We start from the raw sequence: 23,628 nt of genomic DNA, 5'->3' as shown, positions 1-23,628 counted from the left end.
GACTGCCGCATCTGGTTCATGTTGAATGTGTGTTAGCATGTTGGATGTGTTCCCAACCACATACCCTACAAAGGTCCTTGTTTACTACACAGCTCTTTCTCTGCTGCTGTTGTGACTGACCAGGAAGGTGCATACGGGTCTTCCACCTGTGCTGTTTAATTTGCCAGTCCACTTTTTGTGCTAACCTCAGCACCTCTTGCTGGGGTGGACAGCTAAATGTTTCCAGTCAGAAATTGCACTTGGGAACTTTGGTTGCTTATTACATCTATCAGTCTCCATACTGTGTGCTGCTGCTGCTGCTGTGTCCACCAGGCTGTCACCTCTGTACTGTCTGTGACGGTTCAGTACGAATACACAAATGATTACAGCTCTAATGAGCATATTTTTTCAAAGTCTGCATCGCCATGTGCTCACCACTGAGTCCATTGTCATGCCATTGTGACTTTAAAGGTTTACTACTACTCACTACTGACCCACTCTCAGTGTGTGCTGGTGTATTTATCTGCAAAGACTCTGCCCTCTGCTTGAATTTTCTTAAGGAGTTTAGATATAGTATTTTTTGCCGTTATGTAACAACTCATTTGACCGATAACCAATACCGGTTACAATATATCAACTTTTTTTCCCAGCTAATTTTAGTGATCATCAAGTCTCTTCTGTAGTGGAATTAACATCTTTTTATACATGCGTACTCTTAACATGATGGCCCACCAGCAGATGGAGACATGAAATACATTGCTTTTCAATGTATGTAATATTCATTCGTTATGCAAAATAAGAAAAAACATGTTGGCCAATTCTGATGGTTCATTTTACAGCCAATATCAGCCAATATCGACGACATGCCAATATTATTGTGCATCCCTAATTTTCTTCTTTCTTCTTATGTTGCTGTGTTGGGTATGTTCCTGGTCACCGTGCGCAGGTGAGGTTGGGACTTAATAAAAAACGGTAGCAACCAGGTGCCAGACTGTAAGCTGCATGCTAGAGTCCTGCACTGGTCCATTTTTTCGAAAAACCGCACCCATCCATACCCATAAAGCTCAGTACCAGAACTGACCTGTTACCTGTCATTATGTCTAAGTCGAAGCCATGCCTCCCCACACCAATTTATAAAAGTCTTGCGACCCAACCCACACTCATGATTAAACACACACAGGCTACAGTTAATCACATTAAGCTGGGTTCTCCATTTTTGAATTACAAATCCAGTGGACTAAAAGTCTTTTCCACTGGCTGTGGTTGATGCGGGGATGGCGAAAACATTCTGCACAATCACTGCCAGGTTAGGAAACGTTTTAGCATGCTCCCTACACCACTATAAAACCTTAAAAGGGTCCTCCCTGGGTGTCTTAAACTCAATGTATGCTACCACCTCATCCTCAGGCTTAAAAGTTTCATGGGTGGAGTCCTCCACATTAGTGACGAATGTGACGACAGAGTCAAAGGTTACAGTTGTCACTGACTTACCAAATAAAAGGAATTGCGGCTTGATAATAGTGATTTAGATGTTAAAATATTACACATTCTGAAAAATAAAAAAATCATTTTTTTCTCACCTGCTGCCTGCCCACGTGTAGTTCATTTTTACACAGCTTTTTGTGGGTTACCTGGTGGGCAGCTGCGGCAGCCAGTGCAGAGGAATCTACAAAAATCATGGACACAACACCAAAAACACAATATTGTGAGGTGAAATGTCAAGCGGACAACACTTGTTCCAAAGCAAGAGTAATTCTGGGATTGGCTTCAGTTTCACTGAGGATCGTGTTTACAAACAGGAACACAATTCCTGTGTAGTGTACCTTTTTAAGTAGCTAGTTAAGCAGCTAGCTAGTTCATGTCATCAGATTCACTGTACATCATATGTTCTTAATGTATTTTGCAAATATCATGGAACTACACATCTCTGTATGTTTCAAAGTCCAAACCTCTTTTGACCTTTTAAATTCTGCAGTGATGTACACTTAGAGTTACCCGTTGCAGAGCAGGCTGGTGGGAGTAGATGGGTGGCTCTGTCTGTCGAGAGAGTGATATCAGCACTGTTAAGAGTACACATCAGAAAGCCTGCTTATAGATAATGGTTATTTTGTGGAGACTGATGGTAAATTATTAGTGGTTGCACCACTAAAAGTGCAGAAAGAGCTTTTGCTTGATCTGATAGTTTCCTCTCCTGTCTACAGACTATGCTCACAATGTCAACATGTCAGATTCAGAGTTTGGAACCAACAGCTCAGATAGAGGTAAGTCACTTACACTATCTGACTTTCAACTTTAACTTCATTGTAGATGTGGGTTTTAGCAGTGGTCACATTGGACCTCATGTACAAACACTGTGATCGAGCAAATCTGTGATTAAACTGTGGGCATGAACATTTTACACACAAATCTGGGAGTCATTATTATTTTCTTACTTTGAATTTGTTCATATTCTGCAAACACATTTAGAACTGCCTCAGCCATGCATATACACAAATGATTAAGGCCTAACTGTCCTAGAGAATGTAAACACACGTTTTAATTAATGCAGAGCATATTAAAACCACATTCACTAAAAAAGGCTTTAATTAATAATAATTCCAACCCTTAATTTAATAATGCATCGGCTAAATATATCAAATAACTATGAAACTGACAACCTTTTATCCACATGAGTTACTGTCATAACTAATATTCAACCATAAAAACTGAGTGTCCCAGTCCTAGCTTACAATGGAGTGTATGAAAATGTCCTTATTGAAATCTAACAGTTTTGGTTTTCATTGTTTTTATTTGCTTGGATGATAATGATTGATGGCGTCATTATGCTAAATTTAACCTGTATTGCATTAATGGTAAATGGACTTCACCTGTAAAACGCTTTTCTAGTCTTCTGACCACTCAAAGAACTTTTACACTACAGGTCACATTTACCCTTTCATTCTTTGATGATCCTTTCTGATTTATGCCCAGGGAAAACCACAAAAACGGGCAAAAGTTTTCAGAGCCAGAGTCACTTTTCTTACGACCAAACAAATCATTGCCTCGCTGATGTGTTCAGTATCTCTGATGTTAGAAAGAAAACTGCCGCTGCTTAAGAATCACAGGGCAATGCAAAAAATTTGCTCCGATGATAATGCAAATCCACGATGAGTAATATTTGATATATCTGGATGGAACAGATTGTTAGATAAGTGATAGAGTGTGAGGTGAAATGGTATCTTTCATATTGACACTCCTCCAGGAATGATAAGACATCCATATGGGGTCTAATCACCATCTTCATATGCAGCAGCCCCTGAATAATTTGTGCCTCAACATCAATGACTTTATTCACAAAAGGACATGCAATGTTTCCCCCTCCTGCTACATGCTCACTTGCTGAGCTGGTTTGCTTCACAGAGTATGTTGCCATAGTAACTGGCTCAGGGTTACGCTGAACTGGCTTTGTGAAGTGGAAGACTCAGAGTTTCCCTCATCTCAGGCTTAACATACTCAGAGTTTTCACTAATCCTGCTTTCTGAAATAGGGCCCTGCTCTATCTCTGAGCCACAGCAGCAATATGATCATGTGATTTACATAATATTATGTTTGTAGATGGACTAAAAAAGTCACCAGTGTCTGACTGGCAGTGAGCCGAGGTCATGAAGGGGATCATGTTTCAGGAGATGGGTGGGGCAGAGCGCAGACACTGTGTTTCTTTACAAAGTTTTTTATTTATTTATTTTTTTTATTTTTATTTTTTTATTTTTTTTTTTTTTGAGGCGACAAGAGGAGATGTAGCAAGAAAATTAAAATTGCACCAACATGGCAGCACTTTGGATTTGAAGCCAGCATAGGGGTGTCCAAAATAAGCGAGGCAGTACTGCTGTTACTGCTACTTAAATTTTGTTGGACACCATGTTTATATTTATATTACTCGACAATGACTGAGGAACGACTGATTAATGAAGTTAAGATGAGGAATTATCCACCTGATAACTTCTTATTTCACTGCACAAACTTAAATAAGGTGGAGGCTCGCTGGAAAAAGATCGCCAGGGGGCTGACAGTTTCTGGTCTGGTGAGCTAAATGAACATCGTTTATAACAAGCCATGCTACTTTCTGTTAGCTATGTTGTATGTCAATTTTAGTAAATATCACAATATAAAAGGAAGATAGCAAGTAGGCTACTCACTCATGTTTTAAGTGGTTACATCTGATCTCAAGCAAACTGCTGATATTTATGTGGTTTGTTTACATGAAGTGCACATGTAATGGATTCACTGTGCACAGGGAGCTGTGACACATGGTAAAATTCGGCATACCGGTCCGGTCCGGTGGTTTAATATCAAACTGGTTTGAAAATTTTTACACTGGCCCAACCCAGGGGTGGGAATCATGATACGATATTACATTACTTTAGTCACGATACAGTATTATTGGGATTTTAAATGTGTTGCGATATGCTAAGTATTGCGATAAAATATATTGTGATTTATTGCCTGTTTTCAATTGCAAATAATGTCCCCAAAGGAAAACTTTGTCAACATCTGTTTTGTCCAAGTGTTCAGTCAGTCTATAAGGCTACCTTAAGTGTCATTTGTATTTATAATTTTGATATTTTATATAATAAGAAAATTGAAACTTGGCACTGTGTGACAATATGATACTGCCACACAAAAACATCGCAATACTATGTTCTATCAAATTTTTTCCCCCACCCCTGGCCCAACCCTACTTAGAAACAACTTCACTGCTTTTCCATGACACAGCTCTGGGCAAACATATTTTCCATATAGAGGAATGGAGGCGTGACAGTATGCTGATTGCAGATAGCGGGTACATGCCTGTCAGTTTAGAATGATTCTGATCACTGAGATATGTACAGTGGTAAGAACAAAATTAGCTGGTGCTCACGTCTCATGAATCTGACAGTAATTTTGCTTACTTGCGCACTGTGTTCTGCTAATGAATTGAGTTTTTCACACCACAGTCCCGCATTCTTGTGCTGCATTTGTAGGAGGTCTGCAATGTTTGCTCCGGTGTGACTTTTGTGTACTGCTCTTGTTTGGAGAACGTGAGGCAGCAGTCGCCAGTCCTCTGTGAGATAATGTGCCCTTATAGTCCCATATGAATCCACTGACCTTGAAGTTCAGGTCAAGTTAATGCCACCCTTCCTGCTGTACTTAAAGATTCCTCAACTTTATGCTTCACTGTAGAGCTTGGTTGGCTGTGTTGGTGAAAAATATCAGGACAGAGTCACATACCTGGGTTCCAGTGTTTTTAGTATGTAACAAACAAAAGCCCTAGTTTTCAACAACGCTGTATGGACGCAGCTCTTTGCACATGAAGTAGGTGATGGACTGTGTTATTTTCTTAGCTCTCTCAGAGTTGGATGGTAGTTTTGTCAAGCTAAGTGTGTTCAGTGTTGGTTGATTTTTTGGCAGAGCGGGTGTAGTATTAGCTTGGCTGTCAGTGGCTAATGCTAAAAAAAATCCCAAGTAAGTCCAGACGTTTGATTTAAACACTGATTTAAACACTGATGGTGCATTTCTGATTTCTTTCTCTGGTGCCTCTCTGGTGTCAGTGAAGATATCACTACTATCTTTTAAGATTCACTTAGTAAATTCTGATTTTTTTTAATTTTATTTTATGTAGGTGAAGGAGACTTGTGTATGTTTGTTGCACCCACATTTCTGGACTACACACTTGTTATATTTGAAGAAATGACAGGCTGTTTCCTAAATCACACGTAGGGGTAAAAAAAAAAAAACTTTTTTAGTAAGTAAATTGACTGTCCTGGTAATGCTTTGCTGATTTGTTCAACAGTCATCTGTCCATACCCAAACACTGACCCTCAAGGGAACTACACTGTCTGCATGCTGTACCTTAGTACCAATGGAAACGATACATCTGATGTCAGCTCTTTTGAACACTGGTGGAGTAAAACCAACACCATCCCTCTCTACCTCATCATTCTGCTGCTGCCGCTGCTCTGCTTCCGTTCAGCCTCCTTCTTCGCAAGGTTCACCTTCTTGGGTAAGACAGAACAAAAGCAATGACATAAACAGTGGGTAGCAGTGTATGTCATAAGTCAAACAGCTTGGGCTTTGTGCCACCAAATTTTCTTTCTAATTCACTGTTGGTGTTTTTAAACTCAGCACAGTTCACAGCTGAGTTTTAAAACATCAGCAGTGACCTGGGGAACACCAGGTGCTCCTCTTTAGATCTTTGATTTTCTTTGAATCCTAGCTAAAGGGTAAGCTGCCATAATTGCTTTTTGGCAACCAGGTAGCCGGCAGTTTGTTGGATTTCTGATTGAAACATACTTATTCCTCTTTAAAGAAACCTAACAACTGACTGCAGGTGTATAAGGTAAGCAAGCAAATCAGCCAGCATACTAGAGCTATGATCAGGTCAAACCTAACATCAACCCACACAGTTTCTGAATAGGCCCCTAGATTTTCTGAATATGCTGTGTGCTGCATCAGTCATCCATTCTTGTTGTTTTGTTCCATCTCGTTCAGGCACCATTTCGGTGGTCTACCTGATTGTGCTGGTCACTGTTAAAGCTGTCCGCCTCGGCTTCCACCTGGAGTTCCACTGGTTTGACACAAGCCAGTTCTATGTTCCAGGTAAACCCTCACAAGTAGGCAGATATTGGTTATTGCTTGAAGTTAAGATTATACAGGGCCATTCCTGTGACACTGTAGTATTTATCCCTTTAACAACTTTAGATGTATAAGCCCCTTGTAGACAATGTTACTGACTAATAGGGGTGGGAATCACCAGAGGCTCCACAATTCGATATTATCATGATACTTTAAGTAATGATACAATACTAATGCAATTTTTTTTTTTTTTTTAAAGATTATTTTTGTGGGCTTTTTGCCTTTAGTAGTCTCGCCACCAGACAATCAGAGATCTCCGCCTTCTGATAGTCTGGGGACACTCCTTTCTAAAGTGTGTTTAACACACCGGCGAAAACGGCCGGCAACAAAGCAATGCCTCTTGCATTTTTGAAAAGGACACGCCTTCTCGGAAATGTGCGCTCCTCCTTTTCTCGTCCGCAAGGAAACAAACACACAGAAAGCTTGAAAATGGATGCCGAGAGATTTAACTCCGTTTTATCAAACGTGTGCTCATCCGTGAAGGAAATATTTTTTCCAGCGGATGTCTTAGTTACAACATTATTGAGCTAACTGGAGTAGTTTCATGTCATGTATCCGACAACGGAAGGCTTTTAACAGATGACGTGCTGATGTTAGCTTTGCTGCTGCTGTTAGCTGTCCCTGTCAGCTGCAGCCACTGATGCTTTCTAGACATCGTGATTTCCTAAAACTGAATAAATACCACACATAGCAACACAAAACTGCTTTGCTAGCTCAATCATGTTGTAACTAAGATATCCGCTGGAAAAGATATTTTTTTCACGGACCGTTTAATGAGTTATTACCTATTACAGACACCGCTAACGGCTAACAGGGCTAACAGCTAACGGTTAGCCCAGCTAAACGTGCACACAGAAATAGTAATGTTTGTTCAATCATTGTGTTTATAGACTTTACAAACATCGGATTAGTCCAAACGGTGATACAGTGATGTGAAAAATGTGATATACAGGCTATATATATATAGCTAAAAGCTCTGCTGGTTTTCTACCCGGAAGTATTTGTAAACAACAAGGCGATTCCCTCTAACGTTATAGTCCGGCCGGACGGATGAGTCATGGCCTTGTAAAAGATTATGTTTGTTTCTTGTAGTTGGCGAGAATGTGTCACCGCAAACGCGACAAACATCCACTAACTTTGACGGCGTTTTCTGCGAGCACAGCTGAGCCATTTTGTACCGCTACACATGTTTCTAGTGGGACTATGTTTACAAGCACAAGAGTTCAGCGAGCCACCGAAGGACCGCCCTGCAGATTTACTATTGGTTCTGCAACGTAGGGAGTTTTTTTAAACTCTGAAATTGTATCCGCCCATCTAAACACAAAATCAGGGAGAAAGTCATCAGTCTTTAGGTAAGCAAAGCATCTAAAGACTGACTTGTGAGTCTATGCCTTTAATGACAGGACAGAGAGTGAAATGGGGAGACAGAGAGAGAGTGGGGACTGACATGCAGCAAAGGGCCGCGAGTCGGATTCAATACTAATGCAATTTTGAATGTGTTTCAATATGCTCATTATAGTTATCCCTTGTGATTTATTTCCTGTTTTCAACCGTAAATAATGTCACCAAAGGAAAATGTCAACATCTGTTTTCGTCTAATAAGACCATTTACAACCTGTTCATATTACTTCAGCCATTTTTTCCCCCAGCAAAATGTATTTAGTGGACTGAAAAAGCTACTGATTATACTACTCAAGTTGGCTAACTAAAGTTTAATTTTGATTTGTAATATTGATGATTTATAGAATATAAAGAAAAACCTGGCACTGTGTGACGATACAATATTGGCACACAAAAATATTGTGATACTATGCTGTATTGGTCTTTTCGGAACTGCTTTATGGCTGTGCCAACTTTAGATTTTTTTTATGCCTCTATGCCAGTGATAGCCGTGACTGAAGGCATTATGTTTTTAGGTTGTCCATCCCATGCACAATATCTGCAATATGCAATATTTCAAGAACACCTTGAGGGAATTCAAATTTGGTACAAACGTCCACCTGGACTCAAGAATGAATTGATAAGAATTTTGCAGTCAAAGGTCAGGGTCACTGTGACCTCAGAAAACATGTTTTTGGCCATAACTTAAGAATTCATACAGTAGTTATGACAAACTTTCACACATCTACATCTTATAGGATAAAATGAAGTGATGACATTTTCACTCCAAGAGGTCAAAGGTCAACTTCACTGTGACATCATAATGTTCTGCAAAAAACACTTTCCCTGCCATTATTCAACATCGTAACTATAAAAAATACAAACAACCTATATAGTCGTTTTTCTTACAGAATCCATTATCCATAATCACATTCCCAGCATGTTATCAGAAGACGAAAAAAGGGGATAAATAAATATAGTGGAACCTCAACAAAATGATGTCACCTCATCCATATAAGAAGTGTGGATAGGTCAGCCGTTAGAGTCCAACAGAGGTAAAAAAAAAAATCCAAAAAAGGTCCCCAGATACAATCAAACTTCTTTGTTGTTTTTTTACTAACAGAATACAATATTCTATCAGGAGTACTATATTATATGAGTTCATTGATCCAGAGTTTGGGTGCTGGGGATTTTTTCAGATTTCCAGTTTTTCAGAATACATTTTTTTCTGCAGTACCTGCAAGCGGGATAAAGTACTGTGCTGACTGTACGGATGTTCTGTGCTGCTGGATTGAAAAATGTGTGTGAAGCATCCAGGTTTAGAATTTGTAACTGTGATGGCTACATTGTTCTGCCCTCTGTTTGAGCGCATATAATATATAAATAGGGTTTGTGGACTGCAGTGCCCCCTTTTGGCTGCTCAATAGCAGTAGCTATAGAGCAGGGAATTTCCCTCAGAGTTAATGAGCACATGGTGAAGAGCATATGGTGACCGCTTCTCCTGCTGCAGTTTTGTCTTCAGCACTGTTGCCTTGGACACTATTTGTCCGTGAGTATTGTGGTTTAACATTTAATCGATATGACATGCACAATATGTTTTCTGTGCATTTGTTTTGCTGTAAATTCAGCTAAAATGACCTGTAGCCTAATGTTGCTAACTGGCTAACGTGCTTTGCTCTGCTACTCGGTATATTTTATTGCAGATATAGTCATGTCAGTGTGATAAGTGTTCAGAATCTGATTTGTGTTTGCATTTTGTATTTTTGTTGCAGTTTTACAGTAACTGGTCTCCATTAAATTATCAAGAAAAGTCACGCCTTGTGGTTATTGGAGAACATGACTGTTCGCTAACTGTCTAGCTCTGTATGAGGACTCATTGCGAGGACAGTATATACATATTAGTCTGACATGGATGTAAACTGTAACTGCAACTTGACTGGTTTGGGGAGGCATACAACAACAAGGCAGTAATTCTAATCTGAAAATGTTTATATATTATTATATTTATCAAGATCAATATTGATCAGTCGACTGATCGATTTATCGATCAGGATATTGAATTTGGCTGTGATCAGAATTGACATTGATGAGTTTATTACTGTATCCATTGATGTAATTGTTGGATGACGTGTTTTTGGCCTGCTGGCATAAGGATGTTGATTTTGTCAGTTCTTTGGTTGATGCCCAACTCTTCTAGACAGACAGACAGGCCAACTATTACTGACCCAGATTTTTATGCAGTTTGATATTAAAATGTAGATCTTTATTACTTTTCCCCCAGCTCCACCATCTTGCCAAAAAATTGCCTCTCCCTCCCTTAATGACTGTCATAATAATTGACATTAAAATGTACTCTTCCTGCCCACAGGATGAACCTTTTCCATTTTGGCCTCTCCTTGAGCTTTCCTCTTTTACCGCCCCAGGGCCAAAATAATAACTTTTGCATGCAATTTACCTCATAATATGAAATCACAATGCTATGAAATTTGAACACAAAGCTTAAACCCTTTTGATTGTAGGAGGTAATGAACATTGCAACCATTAGGAGCACTAGTGTATTTTTTGGTTCTAAAAAGCAGCAAATGTATCATTTCTGTCTCCTTGGTTCTTTCAGAGTTCAGACTGCTCTTCCCTCAGTTTACTGGTGTCCTCACTCTGGCCTTCTTCATTCACAACTGCATCATCACATTAATGAAGAATAACAGACACCAAGAGAACAATGTGAGCTTTATTCACCCACGCTCCTACACAACTTCACACACTGCAAACATATTCATTAAACTGCACTAATCTGGTCTCTGCTGACTCTGTGTAGATAACACACTTCAGTCTCACAAGTTTTTTTTATTGTGAATTACATGAGTTGGTAGATTTTGATGTTACAAACAGGAAGGAAATAGTCTTCAAATATAAAAAATCAACTACATTTATTGACTTCAGAAAATAGTAAGTACAGTGCTGCTGAACCTAATGTGGACGTGTTTGTGTGTTTTCAGGTGCGGGACCTGTCTGTGGCTTACCTTCTAGTAGGGCTGACCTACCTGTATGTGGGAGTGTTGATCTTTGCTGCCTTTCCCTCACCTCCTCTCTCCAAAGACTGCCTTGAACCAGTGAGACTTACACTTCAGTTTTCTTTTCTTTTTTCTCCAGTGTCTAATTTTGATGGGTTTTTTTTGCCTCTGCGCCAACAATGGCCATGGCTGTAGGCATTATGTTTTCAGGTTGTTTGTCCGTCCATACGTAAGCATGTACATCATTCCCATCCTTGTGAATGCAATACCTCAAGAAGGCTTTAAGGGAATTTCTTCAAATTTGGCAAAAACGTTCTCTTGGACTCAACAATGAACTGATTAGATTTTGGTGGTCAAAGGTCAAGGTCACTATGACATTTTCTGTGTCATTCTTGTGAATGTGATGTCTGAAGAACATCTTAAGGGATTTTTTTTTTATTTGACACAGATGCCCACTCAGACTGAAGAATACACTGATTAGAATTTTGTGGTCAAAGGTCATGTTCAGTATGACCTCACAAAATACGTTTTTGGCCATAACTCAAGAATTCATATGCTAATTATGACAAAGCTTCACACAAATGTCTAATAGGATAAAATAATTAAATGGTGACATTTTATATCTAAAAGGCCAAAGGTCAACTTCACTGTACAGGGTTCGACATAACCCATGGCCCAATGGCCTGGGGCCAATCAGAGCATGTGAGCGGAGCGGAGCGGGTGAAAATTTCCGCTCCTCGCTCGCAGACCTGTCACTTTGCGCCGCTCGTCCGCTCCGCTTGGTTCTGCACATTCTTCGCTCCGCTCCATCATAAATTTTATCCCGCTCCACTCGCTCACCACACCGCTCAAAAAAACTGCGTCGTACTACCCTAACCTGTAATCTTCTATTCACAAATAAAACGGGGTCTGCCCATTTTTCCGACAGCCCATTGGTCCGACATCCCATTGTTCCGACCATATTAAACCCATTGTTCCGAAGTCCCGAAATCATCATGATGCCCTGTGGTTAAGGTCTGGTTAGGTTTAGGCACAAAAACCACTTGGTTAGGGTTAGGAAAAGATCATGGTGTGGGTTAAAATGAAAAAGAAAGTGGCAAACACATAAGCTGTGAGCCTGCTTTGCCTCATGCCTTTCCCAGCTGACCCAGAGCCGGTCGCGGCGCACCATCAAGGCAGAAATACGCCCGCCAGGAGCCGTTCAGCACCGCGGAGAGCTCCCCGCACAACCCGGACCCCAGAGTTAATAACAGGAGGTTATGGTGTTTCACTCTCTCTTCTCTATGACTTGTATCTCGACCAGTAGCCTACTTTTGTTGCGTTGCTGAACCTCTATGGTACACAAATGCAGTAATAATCATATATCGGAACAACGGGACGTTGGACTAATGAGAGGTCGGAACAATGAGAGGTCGGAACAATGCGGCCAGAGGTGGAAAGAGTACTGAAAATTTTTACTCAAGTACAAGTACTGGTACATTGCTTAAATTGTACTCAATTACAAGTAAAAGTACTGGTGTTTAAAAAATACTTAAGTAAAAGTACAAAGTACTCTTCTCAAAAACTACTCAGAGTATTAATAACTTTTAATTGATGGATGTTTTATTGCGTCGTCAATAGCAGGCATTCGATTCGATTCACCTGTATAAAATATCAAAAACAGCTCACCTTATACAGTGAAATTACTGCAATGATATGCCTATTATGAGGCAAGAGTGTAAACACATGGCACACACATGAATACAAGGGGCTCACTGACTCCACAAGAGTCACAGCTTTCCAGTCAGCCCCAAATTATCCAACTGTAATACTGTTTAAGGACCCCAATATGCAGGAATAATAAAATAGAATAGGCAAAATTACATAAATACCGCACGCAAAATAACCGCGTGGGTTTTGCACAAAACTGCAAGGGATTAGAGTGAAGTGGATGTGTCTGTAAAGGGGTAACGCTTATCATACGAAAACATCTTCATTCAGGTATCTTGAAGTAAGAGAACAAGGGACCCCTTGCTTGTGCCCTGTTTTCCATGCTAAACGTTAGCCTAAATTTGGAGCACTATTTACCCCCCTTACCGACAAGCTAACATGACATGGTTAATTTTCATGGTTAATGTTTGATATGACATAGCGTCACTCTAGCACAAAATATAGGCCTGCTGAATGTAGGCCTGTGAGTATTAAATGACTACAGATTTAATTTATTATAATGACGGTGGTTGTCCAAACATCTCTAAGAATTGTAGCTCAATTATGCATGCACGCATGCGCACATGTTAGCTAGCTCCGTCTCATTTTAATATCAGGCAAACCAATGGCAGTGACAATATCTTTGCAGACTTATCTTAGCCAAACTAATAACCAGTGCTTAATTTGTAAAATTAGAAATAGGGGAACACTTTGGGGCTCTGACAGAGCAGTGTTCCCCCACTCCCAAAAGTGGCACCCGAGCCGCCTCACTGCGTGACCCCGAATGGAATGGTTATGACATCTAGTGTTGTCACGGTACCAAAATTGGAACCCACGCTACGATACCAGTGAAAGTATCACTGTTCTGAAGTATCAGGATACCACAGCAAAAATGAGGCAGATGTGCCTTTTGTCATTTATAAAAAGATGAATCACTTTTCTATAATACGTCAATGATATTTCAATGGAATAAATTACTTATTGACTTATTCATACTTCAAAAACAGCATCAATAAGTGATTAACATAGGGGGCATCAAAATAAAATAATAAAAAAAATAAAAATCAACCAGCCACCCTCCTCCCCTGACAGTCCCTTCATAAGTAAAGAACAGTCCCTAAAGTGCGGTGAGGTTTGTGGGCCGTTACTGACACAGAGAGAGAGAAATGTGAACAGCTCGTTTCTCCTCTGACACACCACATAGCTGTGTGCCTCGGTTGTCCAGGTACTACTGGGCAGTCATGACGCCAACGAAAGAGGAAATTACTGGACCTGGAGTCGGACTCGCCGGTAAGCCGTTATGTTGCGGCACGGAGCTCACGGGATTTGCGCGGAGCACATGGACACTCACTCTTGGCTTCTTTGTCTCCAAATCTTCAGTCCATAAATAAGTCTCTACTCCGCTGTGTAGGTATGTTACTGCCAGACACCTGTGCCTGTTGCAGCGGAGTTGTCCTTTCCTTACATCATAGATTAATTGGTGCGGTCACGATCGGACAGCCTTATTAGCTACAAAGATGCAGATGAAAGGTTTGAATATTAATTCAAATTGTGGCCATACTCAGTAGCGACTTATGATTTTAAAAGCAGCGAAGTAGATTACATGGTGTAAATTGTACTCAACTAGGAGTAAAATTACACACTTGAAAAAAATACTCATAAAAGTACAAGTACCCAAAAAATCTACTTAATTACAGTAACATGAGTATTTGTAATTCGTTAGTTCCACCCCTGGCTACGGCACCAATAAAACATGAGCTTGGTAGATTCTCCGGGGAAGCCCTCTCCCCGCTGTTAGGGACCGTTCTACACGGTACCGCTGGCAGGGTGGAAATAGTCAAAGTGTGAAGGAGACGGACCAGGTTAAGCGTCCGACCTCCGAAGCCCTCTCGCCTCTCCCCGCAGTTAGGGACCGTTCTCCAAGGTACCACTGCTTCTCTTCTCAGTTTCTTTTCTGAAGTACACAGTAAACTCCATAGTTTTGAAAGAAAATAGTGTGGGTGTGTGCAGGTGCAAAGATGCATTCTGGGTGGGGCATGAGTGACCGGAGCAAAATTGGAGCGAGAGATAAGGCTCCGCTCCACCTTTTAAAAAAATAGCTGCTCCTCACTCAACACAAAATCGTCCCGCTCCCCACTCCGCTCACATGCTCTGGGGCCAATCAAAAAGTATGTCGGGCAAGTTGACTGACAGGTCAGGTCAGTGACGCTGTAAGGCTTTTTTTGTCAGGGGAACAACTCCAGCGGATTTTTATCCCGCTTTTCTCGAGCCTTCAGTGGATTTATTGGGCTTTTTGGCCAAAGGTGCTCTCACCTTTGCTCCTGCAATCAAACACCGGAGGAGGGGGAAACGTGCTGGTGCGCTTGTGCGCCTCTGCCAACGCGGACACCGCACACCGCTGCCATGCAGGTATATTTCTCTCCAACGTGCGTCCGGAACTCTCCGGCAAAACTAAAGGTGGAGGTATCTGTTTTTACACTAACAGTGGCTGGTGTAATGACGTGACAGTGATCCAGCAGCACTGCTCTCCTGATCTGGAATCTTTTTTTCCATCAACTGCAAACCTTTTTACTCCCCCCGTGAGATTGCTTCATTCATTCTGGTCAGTGTTTACATCCCACTGCAGGCCAACGTGCAGGAGGTAGGCTACAGCGCACGCTCGCCGACCAGATAGGCTACTGTGTGTGGAGCGGACTCCTTAGTTATTGTCCTTGGCGACTTTAACAAAGGTAACCTCGCCCATGAACTCCCCAAATAACAGTTTATAAAATGTCCGACCAGAGAGAAGAATATCCTGGATCACTGTTACACAACTGTTAACAACGCCTATCACGCCACTCTGACCACAACACCGTCCACCTGATTCCCTCATACAGGCAGAAGTTAAAGCTCTGTAAGCCTGTTGTGAGGTCATCTAAGAAGTGGATGAGTACACAGAGGCTGTGACTTCATACATCAGCTTCTGCGAGGACTGTTGTATATACCATCACGCACTACGATGAGGTATAATGGAGTTAAATGAAATAAAGTTAAATTAAATGAAGTTTTATATTCATTTTCTCTTTCTCTCTCTCTCTCTCTCTCTCTCTCTCTCTCTCTCTCTCTCTCTCTTTTTTTACTTGGGCCAGTAAGAATATACAAGGGGCCAGTAAAACTCTGAACTACTGGCCCGGGGGGCCAGTGTGGAAAAAATGTTATGTTGAACACTGCTGTAACATCATAATGTTTTGCATAAAACACTTTTCTGGCCATTACTCAGCGTCATATCTCAGGAACAGAAGGGGAGACATTTGGCCAGATGCTGAATTGGTGACACTTACCTTGGGTGTCCACCTTGAAATTGTGCTGATTGTACAGATCTCCTGTGCTGTCGGGGGAAAGATGTGTGAGAAGTATTCATGTTTTCACAGACATGGATGTGAAATGTAAGAGAGACTTGGCTGGTGCACAGAGGCATACAACCTTGGGGTGGTAATTGTAGTTTTCATTATGTTTTTGTGAATTAAACTTGAACTCCCTTGACTTTGGACTACTGGATCCAGTAGTGCCACTATTTCGCCATTTAACTTCTGCTTGAGGCAGAGAGGCAGATTTCTTTTTTTCTTGTATTTCAGGATTAAGGTATCCTCTCAAAACATAACTTTGAAAAGTCAGTCAGCATAATTTTCTACCTGTGTGTCTTTGGATGCACATTTGGATTTAGATACTGACTTTAAAGCTCTAAAAAGCTTGATCATGAACAAGAGGTAATAAGTACACAGCAACTTAATTCTACAATTCTGATAATATAGTCTTGTTAACAAAGGAAAATGTTAACAGATGTGGCTATAAAGTCACATTATTATTTACCCTGACTGTAGTTTTCCAACAGAATTGTCAGACCAACCCCACATTGCAACCCCTTCACTGCTTTCTTCTTTCCTACAGAACTTCTTAGATAACTTCCCCAGCAGCGATGTGATGGTGTTTGTGGCTCGGACTTTCCTCTTATTCCAGATGATCACAGTCTACCCCCTGCTGGGATACTTGGTGCGGGTCCAGGTGATGGGCCAGATCTTTGGCAACCATTACCCCAGGTAGCACTGAAGGGTATTATCACTGAAATTCTTGTCTTGTCATTTCTGTGGCAGCATACCTGCACACCAGACTGATAAGGGTAACTGGTCTTTTTTTACAACAATGTCTTTGAATTTTGACAAAGTCTTGAAGTATTGTAAAATATTACCCGCCTAAAATTCAGACTGAATGGCAGTAGTACAGTATTCTTTCTAATGCACGTATCCTAATGCATGGCTGGGTCATCCAAATATTAACAGATTTAGATGAGAGTAATTTTCCACACAAAACTGCAGCTATACATTTTATGTGAAGCTTAATGAATAGTGAATTAGTGAAGCATTTAACGTCAAATAAGCAGGATAGAACTAACAAAAATTAAAGAAACATAACAGAAAAAGCTGTTAAATATGTTTAATTTGGCTTTAATAAACCTGCACTCTCTTGGAATTCAGAGTAAGGTTTACAGTGATTACAGAGGAACTCTGTAAAAAGATGTCAGTGTCCTGTGCAATAAGTCTGCTATCTTTCAGCAATGGTTTTCACATTGTCTTTCTTTAGTTTCCTTCACGTTCTGGCACTGAACATCTTAATCGTTGGAACTGGTGTCCTGATGGCCAAGTTTTATCCCAATATTGGATCCATCATAAGGTATGTTTCAAAGTGTTTTCTTATTGACATATACAGTATGATAGCTAATAGTCATGGATGTCCCGATAAAGTTTTATTGGCCCTGATTCTGATCCAAGTCATTTAATCTTAAGAATCTGCCGATACCAAGTTCCAAACTGATACTAATAATTGTCCTAGATAAAACAGCTTCACAGTGCACACTTAAAGTACTTAAAAGTTATTAAAATCATTTTAAAGCCCCGTTTCCACCAAACACTTTTGGTATTTTACCTTTGGAACCAAAAGTAACCCCTCAGACATGGTGCCTAGACCACCTAGACTGCTCCGTCCAGCACTCACTGTATTTCCCCATTACTGGTGACACAGATGGAAGTCTGCGCCTTGTTTATCGTCCATTTTCAGAACAAAATAAAAGAGGCTACAGTGAGAGTCTCTCTCTATGGGATATTTAAAAATAGTGTATGTGCATTTAGTCTTTCTCATGTTGTGTTTGTGAGTCTGGATTAACACAAGTGTTAGTCTGTGAATGCTGCGAGTTATAGTGAAGCCAATTTGTGTACTTGTGTTTGAAATTGTCTCTATTAAGCCATATTTAATGGGTGTTTTGAATCAACTAAACTTTACAGCAGGTGTAACTGGAGGTGTAACTGCAGACACATCACCACAGAAGTAAAAATGCTCACAACGGCATAGGCGTCGTGCGTAGGCTACGTGGGTAGGGTCTACGCACAATAATAAATCCCCTATTAGAAGTTGCCATCAGTTGGCCCCATGTAGTGTTTCTTTTCTCTGACTACAGCTACAGTGGCAGCAAAACAACTTTTAATTTTATAGTTACAGTCTGCTAATAAAACTCTCCACAATGTGAACAGTGGTTACATGAGCTTCAAAACCAGCCAAAAGTCGTCCCTGAGCAGAGTGACCGTTCGGTATTGACCAGTCAACTGACTGCATTGTTCACAACTTCACCTTTTAGTACCAAATCTGTGTGCTAGGTATACCAACAGAGTGGTGACAGAAAGTGGGAACGGTAGAGGTTCCATTGGTACTATCCACAACTTTCGAAGTAGAAACAGAAAAAAAGCACACCAATCTGAACTGTACTGTACTGTACTGCTCGGTAGAAACGGGGATTAATGTATAGCCTATGCTTGACAACTGAATAGCTCTGTAATGCATTTAAAAAAATCCCTGCATCCAAGCTGTTCCTTAATGTTTATCTTTATGCCTCTGCACCAGTGTTATGCTTTCAGGTTGTCTGTCTGTCTATCCATCCTTCTATCCCATTCTTATGAACAAAAGTTTACTTGGACTCGAGAATTAACTGATTAGATTTTAGTGATCAAAGGTCAAGGTCATTGTGACCTTGCATCCATCTCATTCTTGTAACGGGATATCTCAAGAACAACTTGAGGGAATTTCTTCAAATTTGACACAAACATCTACTTGGACTGGAGAATAAACTGATCAGAATTCTATGATGGAAGGTCAAGGGCAGTGAAATACGTTTTTGGTCGTAACTCAAAAAATTATATGCTAATTGTGACAAAAGTTCACACAAATGTCTAATAGGATAAAATAATGAAATGCTGACATTTTATATCCAAAAGATAAAAGGCCAGCTTTACTGTGACATCTTAATGTTCTGTATAAAACACTTGGATGTTAGTCAACGTCATACCTCGGGAACAGAAGGGAAGACATTTGGTCAGACACTGAATTGGTGACAGTCATCTTGGGTGTCCATCTTGAAACTGTGCTGATTGTATAAATCTAATGTGCTGTTGGAGGGAAGATGTGTGTGAAGCATCCGTGTTTTCACAGACATCGATGTAAACTGTGAGAAAAACTTGACTGGAGTGGAGGCATGCAACCCCAGGGCTATAATTCTAGTTTAGGATTGCCCATAGGATGCACTCTAAGTCATCAGTTAAAACCACTACTTGAGCTGTTGTGAAACTTTAAACTGTGCTTTGTACTGATGCTAACTTTGTCTCCCTGGGCAGGTTTTCTGGGGCAACATGTGGCCTGGCTTTAGTGTTTGTCTTTCCTGCTTTAGTCCACATGATCTCAATGAAGAGACAGGGGGCGCTCCACTGGCCGTCAGCCCTCTTCCACAGTTTCCTGATCATGCTGGGCGGGGCCAACCTGCTGGCTCAGTTCTTCATGTAGAGAAGCAGTCAGACACAAACACTCTAAGCTGTTCAATAGCAAGGTGTGATCAAGATATGATCATCAAAGTGTGATGAAGATTTCAGATGGGCATCTCTGAAATTAGATTGTCTGTATGTAACCACACAGTGTGTATTATCCCACTTAATAATAATGCCCAGATAAACCACAAAAGCCCCCAGACAATCAGATTGAATGTCTCTTTCACTGATATAAAATTCAATATCTCTCACCTTCTGTAGGAAGAGTTACTGTTGGGATTGGTAAAGGTTTATGTTTCAGGGGAATAACAAGAATCCAATGTCTTGGTTTTACAGCATTGTCTTTCATTTTCTACAAGCAATCCAGTCAGTGGTATTTCTATGATAAAATCTCCGTTACAACTTTCTACATAATACTGTTCATTATTTCTGCCTAGACTGATCCCAGACCTGTCGAGCCAAGTCATACAGACACATTATGAGCAGTGTTCAGGCTCTTGATAACTTCAGCAGCAAGCTGGCCAGAATATTTAGAGTATGAGCTATTTACCTACTTGCTATTGCAGGTTTAAATTTGTTACATGAGAAGCTTTACAGCTGGATTTTATGATCATATATTGTCGTGCTGACACTATGGAATCATTTTACTAACTCTGTGATTATGTAAACTGTTGTATCTGTTTTGAGGAGAGCCATTTTATGTACTTTTTTTTTTGTTAAGAAACCTTTGGCACAATCTTTTGATTTTTATGAGCAGTGTTGATTTACATATTTGACATGTTTACATGATATGCTATTTTTGAGATACTGCGCCCCTGTCTTTTACTAATGATAAGATAGACAAAGGGAAAATGTGTGTGAAAATAAACCATATCAGCCTACAAGAATTGTTTTCCTCTTTCTGTTTTTAATAAGATAACATTAGAACTTTATTTATCCTGAGGGAAATTTGTTAGGCAACAGTAGCAGTATTAAGTAGGAAAGGTCGCATATACATAGAGTGAGGTTATAAAATTTAAATAATAAGGTGCACAATCAAAATATACACAACAAAAAAAATTGAAACAGGTTCACAGTAAGGATCAGTCTTCGTGGGTTGCATATATGTATGTATCGTTTCAAATCTGAAGTAGGCCTACAGGTAAATGTGTATGTTTAATTTTGGATGTTCATGATTATGTCCGTGATATTACATGTAATGTCCAAATATTGCACATTATACCCTGTAAATTAGAGCGTTGTAATTATTGTAATCCATGAGAGATAGTAATCCAGAGAGAGAGGGCGAGAGATGAGTGGAGCAGAGCTGGAATGGAAGCTGGACTCCCATCAGCATGTCTCTGATATCTAGCTCTCTGCTTGAGGTAAACAAGTTGTGCGATTTTATTTACTGCTGAAGTTGCTCATGACCAGACGTAATTATAATAAACTAAAACTAAACTTAAATTAGATGCGAAAAAACACATTTGTTAACTGAAATAAAAATAAAAGCTAGACTTTACAAAAACAACTAAAATGATAGTCTATTTACGAACTAACTGGGATGTCTACATGACTGTGAGTCAGTTGCCTTTATAAAATGTTGTTTGTATTGTCATACCTGTTCTAAACCTCTTAGATCATGCCCCTGACCAATATCCCCCATATAACAATATCAATAATACTAAAAAAAAAAAAAAAACTGACATAAGGTTATGACAGGCCCCAGTGCACGTTATTATGATGGGCCCCAGTGCCAAAATGTTTCTGAACTAGCCCCATATAGGCTATCCTAGTATCTCATTACATGATCAAATAAAGACTTTACCCGGGGGGAGAGCTCGCCAGCCGGAGAGGCGGGCCTTAGGCCATGGTGCCCAGTCGGGCTCAGTATGAAGAAACAACATGGAGCCGTTGCCCTGTGGGCCCACCACCCGTAGGGACAGAAATCGGGGTCGGGTGCATTGTGTGCCAGGTGGTAGGCATAGGTAGGGCCCCTGGCGTGCCGATCCCTGGCATCATGGACTGGCTTTTGGTACGTGGAATGTCATCTCTCTGGTGGGGAAGGAGGAGCGGTACTGACTAGATATAGTTGGGCTCACCTCCACGCACAGCACTGGTTCTGGAGCCAAACTCCTGGAGAGGGGCTGGACTCTCACTTTTTCCGGAGCTGCTCAGGGTGAGAGGCGCTGGGCGGCTGTGGGGATACTCACAAGTCCCCGGCTGAGCGCCGCTGTGTTGGTGTTCTCTCCGGAGAATGAGAGGGTCGCCTCGATGTGACTGCGGGTTGCAGAGGGTGAACTGGGAACGTCTGGCAGAGGACCCTGTCCATGGGGTCTTCAACTCCCACCTCCAGGAGAATTTCTTGTGCGTCCCAGGGGAGGTTGGGGACGTGGAGTCTGAGTGGGCCATGTTCAAAGCCTCCATTGTGGAGGCAGCTGCTAGGAGCTGTGGTCAGAAGGTTGTCGGTGCCTGTCGGGGCGGCAACCGAAGAACCCGCTGGTGGACACCAGTGGTGAGGGAGGCTGAAGAAGGAGGCCTTTCGGGTCTGGCTGGCCCAGGGGGTCTCCTGAAGCAGCAGACAGGTACCGTTTGGCCAGAAGGGCTGCAGCTGTGGCGGTCGCTGAAGCAAAAACCCGGGTGTGGGAGGAGTTCGGGGAGGCTATGGAGAAGGACTTTCGGTTGGCCTCAAGGAAGTTCTGGAAGACCGTTAACCGACTCAGGAAGGGAAAGCAGAGCTTGTCTCAGGCTGTGCTCAGCAGAGAGAGAGAACTGCTGGCCCGAACTGGGGACATCGTCGGGCAGTGGAAGGAGCACTTTGAGGACCTCCTGAACCTGGCTATCACGTCCACTGAAAACGAGGCAGAGCCTGAAGACTCAGGGGAACTCTCCCATATCCCTGGCGGAGGTTGCCGAGGTAGTTAAAAAGCTCCCCAGTGGCAAGGCGCTGGGTGTGGATGAGATCTGCCCTGAGGTGCTGAAGGCTCTGGGCACTGTTGGGCTGTCTTGGCTGACACGCCTGTTCAGTGTCGCATGGAGGTCAGGTACAGTGCCTGCAGAGTGGCAGACCGGGGTGGTGGTCCCCATCTTCAAAAAAGGGGACCAGAGGGTGTGCTTCAACTATTGCGGTATCACACTGCTCAGCCTCCCAGGTGAAGTTTACTCCAGGGTGCTGGAAAGGAGGCTCCGACCAGATTCAGATTCAGGAGGAGCAATGCGGATTCCGTCCTGGCCGTGGAACAGTGGACCAGCTCTTTACCCTTGCAAGGCTGCTGGAGGGGGCGTGGGAGCACAGCTAATTCACAATGCAGATGTGTAACATTATGTGTTGTGTACTTATTTAGACAACTGAGGGCTTATTGTAGTTTCAGCTGGACAAAAGAGGATGCTTAGCTATTGATTTTAGTATTGATCACTCTCCACTCAACATGCATATTTACCTATACATTTTTGTCCTACCCCATGCAGAGCTGGCTCATGAAGCACTTTGCGGACACTGGCAGATTGACCCCTGAACAACACACCTATAACTACAGATTAAGCAGTGCACGGTTGGTTGTGGAAATGGCTTTTGGGAGATTGAAAGGACAGTGGAGGTGCCTCCTGAAAACCTGTCATTCAAATGTTTGTTATATTTAGTTCTGGTTGTGTATGCTGCACATGTTATGGCTGCTACTCTCCATTGTTTTTGCTGTTTTGTTGCTGCTTACCTGACTACTTTTACCTGTGTTTGCTGGACTACTTCATGTCACCAATATTGTTTCATCCTTCAGTTCAATAAATTCATATAAATGATTATGGCTGTCATGTTCTCATTTCTTTATAAACACAGTGACTGAAGACATCTATGAAAAGCATCTTCATAAATGGGTAACCTGTTGAGGTCTTGACTTGTTTTTACTAGCTTTACTTGAACTTATTACACAGTTAAATTGTACATCATTAAGTGAAAACATACAGAAGCAGACATGTGTCTTTCAACCTGATCTCACAGAAATACGTGAAATGACCACGACCTATTAACACCGCATTCCGTGGTGGCAGCACGTAATGGGTTGAAATTACGTGCTGCCACCACGAAAACAATGCCAATGTAA

The 23,628-nt window shown here is 41.4% G+C and overlaps 1 protein-coding gene across 3 annotated transcripts in view; it reads left to right on the top strand.

Annotated features, from left to right (window-relative positions):
* slc38a9 (solute carrier family 38 member 9) overlaps positions 1-23,141 on the top strand; it is a 47,422-nt gene extending 24,281 nt beyond the window's left edge. For 2 of the 3 annotated variants that reach the window (XM_033646910.2, XM_078161886.1), the window contains exons 8-15: positions 2,181-2,240; positions 5,789-5,998; positions 6,487-6,594; positions 10,625-10,731; positions 11,007-11,120; positions 16,638-16,786; positions 17,328-17,417; positions 19,406-20,436. In XM_033646910.2, the coding sequence (XP_033502801.1) occupies positions 2,181-2,240; positions 5,789-5,998; positions 6,487-6,594; positions 10,625-10,731; positions 11,007-11,120; positions 16,638-16,786; positions 17,328-17,417; positions 19,406-19,571 (1,004 nt within the window). In that variant the 3' untranslated portion in view covers positions 19,572-20,436. Of the gene's footprint in view, positions 1-2,180; positions 2,241-5,788; positions 5,999-6,486; positions 6,595-10,624; positions 10,732-11,006; positions 11,121-16,637; positions 16,787-17,327; positions 17,418-19,405; positions 20,437-22,999 lie in introns of those variants that run through there. The other variant, XM_033646912.2, reaches the window with a different exon arrangement.
* The last annotated feature ends 487 nt before the right edge of the window (positions 23,142-23,628 follow it).

This window comes from Epinephelus lanceolatus, chromosome 19, assembly GCF_041903045.1.
Source record: "Epinephelus lanceolatus isolate andai-2023 chromosome 19, ASM4190304v1, whole genome shotgun sequence".
NCBI classification, from domain to species: domain Eukaryota; kingdom Metazoa; phylum Chordata; class Actinopteri; order Perciformes; family Serranidae; genus Epinephelus; species Epinephelus lanceolatus.
This window is presented reverse-complemented; position numbering and strand designations above follow the sequence as displayed.